The sequence below is a fragment of the Mustela nivalis genome, assembly GCF_964662115.1.
Source record: "Mustela nivalis genome assembly, chromosome: 10".
In the NCBI taxonomy this organism is placed as follows: domain Eukaryota; kingdom Metazoa; phylum Chordata; class Mammalia; order Carnivora; family Mustelidae; genus Mustela; species Mustela nivalis.
In genome coordinates this window covers 109457586-109469896 of record NC_139029.1, presented here as the reverse complement: position 1 = coordinate 109469896, position 12311 = coordinate 109457586, and the positions used below count along the sequence as shown (strand labels likewise).

Genomic DNA, 12311 nt, shown 5'->3' with positions numbered 1-12311 from the left:
TCTTGGCCAACAGGAACCATCACCTCTGATTAACCTCTGCTCCTGCCTGAAAAAATCACTGTGACAGATGGCAGCTTATCTACCTCTCTTCTAACCCTTTCTCCTAAAAACCAGACAAACAACCACATTGATTACTAACCTAGATGAGATTCCTGGGAAGAGACCTGTAGCTCACCACCTCATCTATCTTCCAGGGTTTTATTTATTTTTTTTTTTCTGGCTTAGGAACTGTCCACATTTTCACTTCTTCCCTTCACTCTTTGCTGAGAAGGATAGAGGTAGACCACTGAGAGACCCTCTCCAAGGCCAGGGTCGAAATGCTGACCTAGTTTCTCCTTGGGCAGTTGTCCACAAATCTGAAAGACCAGCCTCCCTTCTGAGGTCTTTTCCCGGTCTCCCAGGAGACCTCTGCTGGGCATGATGTCTGGGGGTTAGAAACTCAGCACCACGTGTATACGTGAACAGGCTCCTGTCATTTCCAGGCCTATTTGCAGCTCTCTGGCTTTATGTTTCACTTTCCTTTCTTAATTAGATACTAAAAAAACACACCTTGAAGACCAACTGCCTTTCCCCTCCTCTGTTCACTTGGGAGTGGGAGAGATGATTTAGAATGTATGAGCAGCAACCTAATCTACACAAGAAAGTCCGTCCAAGAGGGGAAACCTCTAGCACGATATCCCCCAGGTCCTTTCCGGTATCTTTAGTATGAGAATGTCCCTTCCATTGCAGAACTCTGTTCACTCCATCCTATGGGATGCTTTCATGTTAAGTGTCTACAGGTCTGAAGGAGGGGTTTGGCTTTGGGGCCGGCTGAAAGGGAACAAGCTTGAATTCTCTCTACTACTAGGTTTCAACAGCTGTCAGAAAAGGGACAGGGTCAGGAACCTGATTCTGGGAGACTCTGCTTTAGGAATCCCTTTTTCAGTTTTGCTTCAGAGCCAAGGGAAAAAAAAAATATTTGAGGTTCGGTGGGGTCAAGAAGAAGAAGGGCTAGTTCCATATACAGACAAGAGGGGCAATTAGCCCCTCAGTCTGGGGAAGGAGATCCCTTGGAGACCCTCCCGCGTTTATTCCTCGCTTTCAGAGTGGCCCCCAAATTCCTTCCCCCAGCCCCTCCCCGCGGGCTCGTGAGGGCCGGACTTGGGGGGGCGGGGCCTCAAGGCGCGTGGTCCGTCGCCTTGACGACCTGGGCAAGATGGCGACGCTACAGGGCGGACTTCTGGGGCCGGACCCGGGAGCGCTGAGCCCCGCGCAACAGGAGCAGCTGCGCAACTTCAAGGTGGGTGCGCCTCGGCCTCCCGCCTCCGTCGAAGTGCAGCTCTTCTAGAACAAGGGCTGCAGACCGGGAGGGGGTCAGGGAGGAGGGCGCGGGAGCCTGTTCTCAGATGAACTGGCGGAAGGCTGGGAGAGACCCCCGGTGGAACCGTGGGCTTCTGCGGCTCCGGACGGAGCCTGACCGGCGCCTGAAAGTGCAGGAAGAACGACCACAGAGGTCTGGCCAGTGAAATGGACCGAAATTGCTGCCGGAGACAGTAACTTAGTACAGACAAGAACTTCCGGACGGTAGAGACCCGACCTTAGCTATGGCCTCCGAGTCTGACCGAGCTGGAGGTGTTGGTCTATAATAAAACAGGCGGCTTAAAATTTCAAACATCCCGGGAAAAGACCTAGGTCAGACGCACACCTAGTTTCCCCAAGGCTCGCATTTGAACCCTGAAATCTGTCTCCTCGTGGAGCGTGACCTTTTGCTCTTCTCCCCCTAGATTCAGACTCGGATTGCTAATGAAAAATACCTGAGGACCCACAAAGAAATAGAGTTGCTCATAAGTGGTTTCTTCAGGTAGGTGGTTTTCCTACCAGCCTCGACAACTAGTGGGAAGTAGTACCAAATCTTGGTTGGGAGAGATGAGTGACTGCTGCCTTTAGGGTCAGAAAGGTAGGAAAAAAAAAAAAAAAATAATACATATACATACCTATATGTATATATATACATATATGTATATAATACATATACAAAACAATCAAAATTTTATATATATATACATATATATATATAGTAGACAATATTTTAAGATTGAGTTTTTTCTAACTCTGAGATATGTGGCACCTGGTGTGTTTCTTAGTTACCTCTAGAGGTTTTCTTTTTCCTTTCTTTTTTTTTTTTTTTAAAGATTTTATTTATTTATTTGACAGAGAGAGATCACAAGTAGGCAGAGAGGCAGGCAGAGAGAGAGAGGAGGAAGCAGGCTCCCTGCTGAGCAGAGAGCCCGATGCGGGACTCGATCCCAGGACCCTGAGATCATGACCTGAGCCGAAGGCAGCAGCTTAACCCACTGAGCCACCCAGGCACCCCCTAGAGGTTTTCTTAAGTTATCTCTAAATTCTCAAAAATATTAATAGTCATTTTATCTGGAAGGATAAATATATATCTTCTGACACTTGGAAGAGGTAATTTCGCATTGAGAAATTCAGCAGGCAGCCACTGGGTGTAGAACACTATTTCTCCATCAGAGGAGCTTAACAAGATCACTAGAACTTAAAAAAACGTTCAGATGTCTGGCCCTTTTCTCCCTAAGAGCCTTGTTGTGGAAAGACCAGTGGTTGGAAGCTATTCCCCTGTACGTCTTGGGGAAGAGACTATTTTCCACCATATCCTGGAGCATGTTTTTCTTTTCCCTACATTGCCCTTCAGCATGACATTTGTTTGGGTGGAAAATTCTAATGGGATGAAGGGCAAAGAACTGTCAAAAAAAAAAAAGTCTTGGCGCAACAACAGATGAGCTGTCTCAAATACTGTTTGACTGCAGACAAGGTTTAAATAATAATAATAATAATGGCTTCCATTTCCATGCACTCTGTTGGTTTCCTACATTAGCCTTTATCACACTGAATTGGAATCTCATTGTCTGTCTTCTGTTTCTGTCCCTGGACCAAAACCCCTAGTTGGGGCAGCCATGTTTGCGTCCCCCCTCACCACCCCGTACCTGCACACTGGATGCCATCTTGGTACTTGTACTGATCCTCCCAGCAACTGCAAAACAGGTTATCATCACTTCCATTCTGCAGCTGGAGAGGTGAAGTACCTTCCCCAAGATGCGGAACCAGGATCCAAACCGCTGTGTTGGGTTGAAAGCTCACAGGAGCTGGGGAGCCAGAGGTGCGGCTCTTCTTCTTCTTTTTTTTTTTTTTTTTTAATATATTTTATTTATTTATTTGACAGACAGAGATCACAAGTAGGCAGAGAGGCAGACAGAGAGAGAGGGGGAAGCAGGCTCCCTGCCGAGCAGAGAGCCTGATGCCCAGGACCCTGGGATCATGAGCTGAGCCGAAGGCAGAGGCTTTAACCCACTGAGCCACCCAGGCGCCCCTCTTCTTCGTCTTCTTAAAAGTTGACCTGGAGCGGTGTCTTTTTTTCCAGGCTTTTTCGTCTTTCCTGAATCTCACTGTTCTTCATATCCTAATCATTTCTCCAGTGGCAGCAGAGTCTCACAGACCAGGTAGGGGATGGAGAAAGGGAAAAGCTTCTCTGTGAAGCTTGGTTTTATTTGACCCAGGGGTAAGACTTAAGGCAAAAGATAGTTTAGGGGTCTTTAGTCAGTGTCAGTCATGGGAATCAGGCCATCATTTTCTGCACTTTTTCTTCTAAAGGGAAATGAAGGTTAGCTTCATTCCTATCCTGGGGACCTTGCAGTCCCAAGTTAGGAATGATTCCAGCAGGAAGGTTGGAGATACAGATGTTTAAAGCCTGAATTAAGTCACCATTTGCATTGTTAACAAATACAAGGAACAGGTGGTGGTGGTGTGAGATGGTGAATGAAGAGGGTGATGTTTTTAGTTATAAGTCAGGGATGGGCCAGCTTCTCCATCCAGGAAGTTTCCAGGAGGAACTGGGTGTCTGTGCCTGGCTCGTGCCAGAACAGCCCCTTCCCTTCCTCACCATCCCCACCTCCTGAACTGGGTAGGCCACCTGGCTCTTCCCTTTGCTGTCCCTGAAGTTACCTACAGGAAATGCTCCTGGCTCCTTTTAGGCCTTTCTCTTTCTGAGATGGAGGTGGGAGGGAGAGAAGAAGTGTTTAAAGTTTAGGGGTTTGCTTTTGTTGTTTGTGGTCTTACTATTACTGCCTTTGGAAGATACTGGGATGAACCAGAATCAGCCCCTATCTGTACTGGATACTTCAGATGGTCTTCACCTTGAGAAAAGAGGAAGGGAGAAAAGGGAACAGAATCCTGGGCAGCGTACCTGCCCTCCCGTCTTCTGCAGGTCTCTGCTCTAGACTCACTCCAACCCACGAGAAGCTCCAAAGTGTTTTTGTTGGGAAGCGAGCTTCCCACTTGGGTTTTCCAGATCATGATGACTTATGGTGATGCAGTCCACTGCTCTTCAGGGTGTACTTGTCCATACAGTGTATGGAACTCTTAATACCTTGAGTTTTGGACCTGAAGAACAGACAGAAGAGGGATCTAACTTATTTTAGGCACCCGGAGATCTAGGATTTTAGGCTGGAGATAGGATAGCAAAGTGTGAAACTGTAGAAAAGCTTTATTAGATATTTTTGTAAGTAGCCAGGCAGATGAATCTACCCCAAATTTAACACTGGTTATGTCATTCCTTGGCTGGAAAAATCTGCAGTGGCTCCACAACATTGCCCCGTACCCCCAACTTTTTTTTAACATTCCATTGAAGTATAATGAAAAGTGGCATATCCTAAACTGGGTGAACTTTCACAGGATGAGAATACACATGGTAGTGGGATCCAGACCAAGAAATAGAACCTGACTAGCATCTTGGACCTGCTGAGACCCTTCCAAGCATTTCCCCCAAAAAGGTAGCCAGTATTCTGACTTCTTTTTATTTATTTATTTTTTATTTATTTGATACAGAGAGAGAGAGAGAGAGATCACAAGTAGGCAGAGAGGCAGGCTGAGAGAGAGAGAGAAGCAGACTACCTGCTGAGCAGAGAGCCTGATGATGCGGGGGCTCCATCCTAGGACCCTGAGATCATGACCTGAGCCAAAGGCAGAGGCTCAACCCACTGAGCCACCCAGGCACTCCAGTATCTTGACTTCTCGTAGCACAGATTTGTTGTGCCTTTTTGCAGTTTATGTAAGTGGAATTCTACAGTACGTGCTCACTTGTGTCTGACTTGCATGTTGCTTGACTGTGTCTCATAGATCCCCCATTCTCACTGCTGCGTATGTCCTGCTGTGTGACTAGTCTGAGCTGTACGCACTCATTCCCCTTGTCTTTTTTTAAAAAATATTTTATTTATTTTATAAGTAGGCAGAGAGGCAGGCAGAGAGAGAGGGTGGTGGAGGGAGAGAGCCTGATGCGGGACTCAATCCCAGGACCTTGAGATCATGACCTGAGCTGAAGGCAGAGGCTTTAACCCACTGAGCCACCCAAGCGCCCCCCGCCTTGTCTTTTCAACTGAGTATAAGTGTCTCCCCCTGGCCTTCCAGGCTCTCCATAATAGGGCCCCTTTGCTCCCAACTACTCTCTGTGCCTGCCTGCCGTCCCCACCAGATGGAACCTCTGATCATTCCACTGACCTCCCCACTGACACCGTGGGGGGGGGGGCACTGACACTTCTGGATCCTGGAGATACAAAGGTGGGGACTTCTGTTCCTACTCTTTTTTTTTCTTTAAAGATTTTACTTATTTATTTGATAGAGAGAAATAGCCAGAGATGGAACACAAGGGGAGTGGAAGAGGGAGAAGCAAGCTTCCTGCCAAGCAGGGAGCCCAGTACAGAGCTCGATCCCGGGACCCGGGGATCATGACCTGAGCCAAAGGCAGACACCTAACGATTGAGCCACCCAGGTGCTCCTCCAGTTCCTGCTCTTGAGGAGTTCACCATCTAGAGGATATGGACTCTTTCCTTTCATTCCTCTTGCTGCTTCTCTGGGTCTGGGATGCCCTTGTCCTGTCATCTGAAATCCCGACTGCACCACAAGGGGTGCCATGTGCTATGTGAAGCTTCCTAGGGCCCTGTTCTCTGTAACCTTTCTCGCTGTCCACAGCAGACTATTAACACCCTCTTACAGCCCTTCCTGCAGGGTGCTTGGCCTTTCAGACATTTGGGAACTTACCCATTCTCTTTTACTTGACTCATTTCTTTGAGATGGTGCTGTATTTTCTCTTTTTTAAAAAAAGCAATCCCTCATATCTAGTATAGTTACTTACACAAAATTTGTGCTCAATAATTATCAGATGGAATTCAAGGAGAAGGGAAGCCAAGTTCTTACAGCTTGGGAAGCAGGGGCTTTGTGGGCAGGCGAGGCCTTCTTCCAGGGGGCAGGGTGGCCATGGCCAGGAGGATGTGTTGTAAAGAGCACGGGCCTTGGAACCACCAGACCTGAGCTCTCTGCCCTTTGTTTCCTCTCTTTGTGAACTTGGGCAAATGATTAACCCTTTGAAAGATTGATTTCTTCATATATAAAACGCGGCATGGCCATTGCTGTTTTGCAGGGCTGTTGTAAAGTGAGATAAGATTTGTGAACATTCTTTATGAACCATAAAGCTCTATGTGAAATAAGGCATATTCCCGTCCAGCGGCCCCAGTGCTGAGGCCTTGTGAGTGTTGCTTGGAGACCCGCCGTCCATCCTCTCCACTTTGATTGCATCGCTGCCTGCCCCATAACTCCTGTGGTTACTCACTGTTACACATAGTCACCAGGCTGTGGCGTTGTATATATGCCCCACCACACACAAGCCCCTCAAGGACTAGGCAGCATGTCCTTCATCTCCACCACCTATGCCTGGCTTGGGATCTGGTTCTGTGAAAATGTTTGATGAATGAGTGACAAGCTTCACCTGGCTGGGACACAGCTGTCTTGTGAGCTGAGCTTCGTGGCATTTAGAATTGCTGCTCCTTGCCTCAGAACTTGATCAGAGGGAAATCACAAATGGAAGGGTCTTTGTCAGGCGTTCTCTGGCTTATTGACTCCCAGACGGGTGTGTCATGGGTCACTCTGCTCCCTGAAAGGTGGGACCCGCTGCCGAGGCTGAGCGCAGTCTGCCTTCAAGCCTGCTTTATTCCTGCGCTTATCTCTTTATGTCTTCCAGAGAAATGTTTTTGAAAAGACCAGACAGCATCCAAGAATTTTCTGCAGGTGAGTAAGGCAATGTCTGTTTTGGGTGTTTGAGAAACCAGGCTGAGGAGTATTATTGCAAATTTAGACTTGGACAAGCCCACGATTCTCCCTACAGAGTTTGGGGGTACGTCTTCACTTGATGTGGCCCTGGGGAGCTCTTTTCAGAAGGCTCTTTCCACCATTGTCATTTCCTCCAAATGAGGACAGATAAGAAATGAGGCAGAGCTTCTTTATGGTGAGGATTAAGGATTTTGAGATTCCCAAAGGAGCAGAGGGGCAGCTCTTCTCCCTGGGACTCCTGAAGTGGGGTTCCCCACCCTGGCCGCACATTAGAATCACCTGGGGAGTTTTTAAGAAATGCTGAAGCCTGGGCCCACCCCAGAGGTTGGTATTTAATTAGCTCAGGGTGAGGGGGGCAGCCCCATGGTTGTAAAGGTCCCCAGGTGATCTTAATGGGTTCCACTGCCCCAACTGGCTTCAGGTCACTGGTATTCAGAGGGAAGGGCCGGGTGGGAGGCTTTCTTGGGGCTTGTTAGCCCAGGGAGCTGGAGACGGGGGCACACTGTTTCTAACTGAATCTGGTGCGTCTTTGCAGCTCCAGCAGATGCTGCCTCTGATTCACATTATGCCGGGTGTATAAAAACCATCCTCTGTCGTCATCGTGTGAGAGTCTGGCTCTCCTCTGAGAGGATATTCTCAGAGAGGAGAGGGCGTGAGAGCTCAGAGACAAGCTGGCAAGCTGAGCTGAGACGAGAATAACACTTGGCATTTTTTTGGGCCCCAGGATGGGCCGGGAGCAGCAAACCCAGAGATCCCTCAGCCCTCTGATGGCTCCCCGTGCGTCAGCAAGCTGATGAGCTGCCGGCTGGTGTGGCCGGGCCTGGAGCCATTCTGTGTCAGCCCCTCCCGGGAAGGCGGGAGCTGGCAGGCTCAGCACTACTCCGGGCGGAGATGGGGACCACGGGATCTGCTGTGACTTCTGTTACTTGTTGGAAAGCAGGGCCGCCAGGAACAGGCCTGCTGAGGCTGAGCCAGCCTTGCTTTTGAGCCGAGTGAGCAGACTCCCTCCCCGCCTTCTCCCCTTGGGTTTAGATAATTTCTTCTTTTCGATTCTCATCCCAGACTATTTCACGGATCCAAGACTTCCCAACAAGATTCACATGCAACTAATTAAGGAGAAGAAAGCGGCTTAATTAGCAGAATCAGGATGCTCAGCTGTTGAGAGAGACCAGGAAGAATCCAGCCTCAGGGTGGGTGTTAACCTCGCTTACAGACAGAGGCTGCTTTGCTCTTGTCAAAATAAAGTCTGGGCTTCTCGGCCCGGAGTGTGAAGGAAACCAGAGGGAGAAGCGGCAGAGAAGTTTCATGCAAAAGTGTTTCGTTTTCTTGACACTATTTTGGGGAATTAGGGACTGTGAAGAGTGGCCCAGGGTTTGTCTGGCATGTCCATGGCAGGAAGAGACATCTGTCTTCAGAGCCTGGTGGAATGGAGTCGGAGAGTGGAAGCGGAACCGTGTGGGAGTGAGGAGTGAGGAGTGGCAGGGAGACGGGGGTGGGACCCACTGGTATCCAGACCCCACTGTCAGACTGTGGAATACTGGAATAGCGAGCACTCTCGCAGATGGCCTTTTCCTTCTGTCGCTGGTGCGGGGAGCAGAGAGGGTTCCCATTGCTTCTGGAAGAGGCGGGAACAGTTTCCTTCGCAGCACCTTGGACGAGGGACTTTCCTGTTACCCGTTCTTTTCAAACCAGGCTCTGCCCAGGAGGGTTGTCTCCCATTTTTCAGGCAGGATGATTTCTGAACGAATTTTGCAGGTTGGGATTTTTTCTTACGAGGTGAGAAGAAGCCACGTTCCTGGTGTCACCACACCGTTTGTATTTTGCAGGGTCACCCGGAAGCAAGGGAGCCCTGTTGCCATCAGAGTGGGGTCCCAAGCTGCCTTGGGCCATATCTGCTGTTGCAAAGGCTTTTAAAGATATTCATTAAAAACAGACCTTTCTAATCTCTCTGCTGTGTTTCACTCAGAAGAGGATGCCATCCAGTAGGGAGGGCTGCGGCACCCCTCCTTGGACCTGCTGGGCAGCAGGGCCGTCTCTCCATCTACCGCAGCCTGTGGGCCTCCACTAGGGCAGCAGGCTGCTCCCACTTAGGCCTCACACTGTGTCCTCCTTGACCCTCCAGGCCACTTGCTCCCAGAGCTGAGGCTGGTGGAGAGAACAGGGGTGGGGACTCCAAGAGGCCCACAGCTGATCGGGGCGGCCCTGAAGCTGAGTCCACGTTTTAGCATGGTGTCCCCCCCCCCCCATCTTCCCTCCCATTTACCGTATGGCGTGTACAAGGTTTAACTTTTCTATCAGTGATAAAAGCAATGGGGCTGGAGGGACCGTGAGAAAATGAGACTGGACAAGGAAAACCCATTTGGGGTCCTGCATCTTGTGAATTATAAATCTAACAGGTGACTCAGAAGTGGTGGACTTTGTTCATGAGGATTTCTACCAACAAGCTGCCCATCTGTTGTTTGCAGCTAACAGGCAGGGGAGGGGGCCAGTTGGTGTTTGACATCCTTTCCAGGCCTGGAAGGCATGAATGTCTTCTGTGCTTGTGCCCTACCTCTCTGGTCTCCACAACCCACTGTGTGAAGGACCTCTCACCTGGGTGTCTCCGGTCCACATCACTAAGGCAACCCCTGCTTTGGGCTGTGCTTTCTCTCTCTGCCCCTTGTCTCTGTCCATCTTGTCCCCAGCTACCAGCCCCTCCATGGTGGAAGGGCCACAGAGCCGGGCATGGAGAGGACTAGTAAAGCGATGCCTAATAAGCTATGCAGCAGGAACCTGAAGAGTTTTTCAAGTGCTTTCAGAGTCACACTTCAGCAGCTATGGCTCTGGCAGTGAGCTACCCCTGCTTAGAAAATCAAGATGAAGCCGTCAGCAGAAAACCCACGTGTAGTAAGGACCTCTGATGTGAAGTGTTAAATTAGACTCTCTCGAAAGCTTTCCCAGGAAGGGAGGCCTGCGTCAAGGTGGGGAGAGGGCAGTGTTTTCCAGATGCTCACGTGCATGATACCACAGGAGGACAGTGGTTCATTCTTGGAAGGTTCCTGGAAGAAATAAGAAATGCATTTCAATTAGAATATATTTCAAAGCCAAGGAAAGCTTGCATTTAGCACGTGGTCCTAGAGCATCTGCTCTGTTTGACATCACACACTGGGTCCAGAGGGTCAGGTGCAGAAGTCATCCTGCCACGAGCTGCTTGACGGTCTGGGAGGAGATGTGCACCTTTCTCCCCAAGCGTGAACTGTCCGGATAGCTCACCTTGTAGATGGAAAGCACCATCAGAACAGGGACCAAATCTAAAAACCGGGCTTATGTCTGGCATGTAGTAAGTGCTCAGTAAGCGTCTGTGGAGGGAATGAATGCTTGTGTAATGGAGCAAGCAATCATGTTGCATCAGCCGCTACAAAGACTTATAAAGTCACAGAGCTGTGATGGGTGTAGGTACATCTAGAGGAGGAGGAAGAAAGGATACCGGCTCTACCTGCAGGAGTGAGGACGGCCCCAGAGAAACTGGCATGGGATGGGTGGGGAAGGGTTTGCCAGAGGGATGTGGAGGGGTGGCATGGGGGGCCAGGGTACTGTAGGTTCTCCACTTTGCTGAGCAGGGAGGTGGTAGCAGACCCTGCATGTCCCCTGCTCATCCTTCTTATCCCTTTCTTCCCTGCTGACCATACCCCAGCTTTGTTGAGGGCAGCAGTGGGCTCAGCCCCAAATGGTAGATGGTATTTATCCTGAGCCAAGCATGGCAATCACATTCCCTGGTTTCCCAGCCTGCCTTGCAGCAAGGGGCAACGCGGGTCAAGGTGCACTGTGGGTTTCTAGGAAAGCTTGGAACCTTCCCTTTTCCCACCTTTCTTCCTGTTTTGAGCCTGAAAGTGAGGTCTAGAGCTGAGTGGTTGTAGTAAGGCCATGAAGGGACAAGTACGGTGGCTGAGCCAGTCCTCCAGAGTGGCAGGGAACAAAGATCAAAAGACTGAGGGCCTGGTGGCATCTTTGAGCACTTGAACAACCGAGTAAACACCTGCCTTCAGACTTCCTGACAAGTGAGAAAAAATACATTTCTCGTTTGTTTTGAAAGCACACCAAGAGTTTAATCCTGACCCACCACTTACCAGTTGTGCAGCCTTGGCAAAGCTGCTTAACTTTCTTGAGGTCAGGTTTCTCAGTCTAGAAACTGAGGCATGTAATTAGCAGCTCCTGGGGCTGCTGGGTTAGGAATAAAGAAGGGACAGTGCCTGGCACGTGGGCAGTGTTCATAGGAGGGTCTGACTGGAGGTGAGAACAACGCAGGGATGAGAGACCCAACAGGAGGAAGATGGACCCGCCACAAGGAGCATCACACATGAGACCCAAGAGGCTGATCTTCACCATCTGGGCAACAGAGAGCCTGCAAAAACTTTTAAGCCAAGAAGAGTGCATGAAGAGATTTAGAAAGTGTCAGAGTGAGGAAGATAAACTAGAGGAAGCTCCGACTAGATGTGGAAAGACCTGTGGTCCCAGCCCGCACCGTCTCTCCCGGCCCTTCTGCAAGGCCCCTCTGCACTCCCATCTTAGCAGGCCTGTGCCCAGGCCGGCCCGCTGTCAGTGGAGAGCCCACTGCACCTGGGAACAGAAAACCCAGTTTATGGCAGCTGACGCAAATAGAGGGTTGTTTTTCTCACCCAATAGTGTGTCTGGCTATAGGCAAGATTCAGAGGTTCAGTGGTGAACACAAGGACCCAGACCAGGCTTCCATCCCTTCCACTCAGCCAGCTGTAGCCTGTGGCTGCACTATTGCGAGGGGCTGCTTCTGTTCTCCAGTGGGGAGAAGGTGGCAGAGCTGCACCAGCCGAGTCTGTCCCTTTTTGTTGGGAAAGCCAAGTTTCCCCAAATGTTCTCTCCACCTGCATCTCACAGGACAGACTTGGGGTCCACCCAAGTGCTCCAGGGATGGGGAAAAGGAACATTTAACTCTAGCTTCTAGAGAAGGCAGTGTCCGGAGAAGAGTGGGAATTGCTGTTGGGTTAGCCCCAAAGCAGTGTCCATGCTCACCAGTTCCTTCTACCTGCCCCTGCCTGTCCCTGCCATTACCCCCAAAGAATGATCTTTTAAGAAACCTAAACCGGGGGTGCCTGGGTGGCTCAGTGGGTTAAGCCGCTGCCTTCGGCTCAGGTCATGATCTC

The 12311-nt window shown here is 49.9% G+C and overlaps 1 protein-coding gene across 5 annotated transcripts; it reads left to right on the top strand.

The window, feature by feature from the left end:
- The first annotated feature begins 1047 nt into the window (after positions 1 to 1047).
- On the top strand, positions 1048 to 9102 carry RIIAD1 (regulatory subunit of type II PKA R-subunit domain containing 1). Of its 5 annotated transcripts, none has more exons than XM_082685837.1 (5): positions 1048 to 1279; positions 1764 to 1840; positions 7067 to 7113; positions 8218 to 8345; positions 8982 to 9102. In XM_082685837.1, exons 1-4 carry the CDS (start codon positions 1196 to 1198, stop codon positions 8286 to 8288), a joined length of 279 nt encoding a protein of 92 aa, XP_082541963.1. In that variant the 5' UTR covers positions 1048 to 1195; the 3' UTR covers positions 8289 to 8345; positions 8982 to 9102. The 5 variants fall into 5 exon arrangements, with proteins under 5 accessions (XP_082541963.1, XP_082541961.1, XP_082541964.1 ...); XM_082685835.1 differs by having other exon boundaries at positions 7691 to 8345; XM_082685838.1 differs by having other exon boundaries at positions 6987 to 7113.
- The last annotated feature ends 3209 nt before the right edge of the window (positions 9103 to 12311 follow it).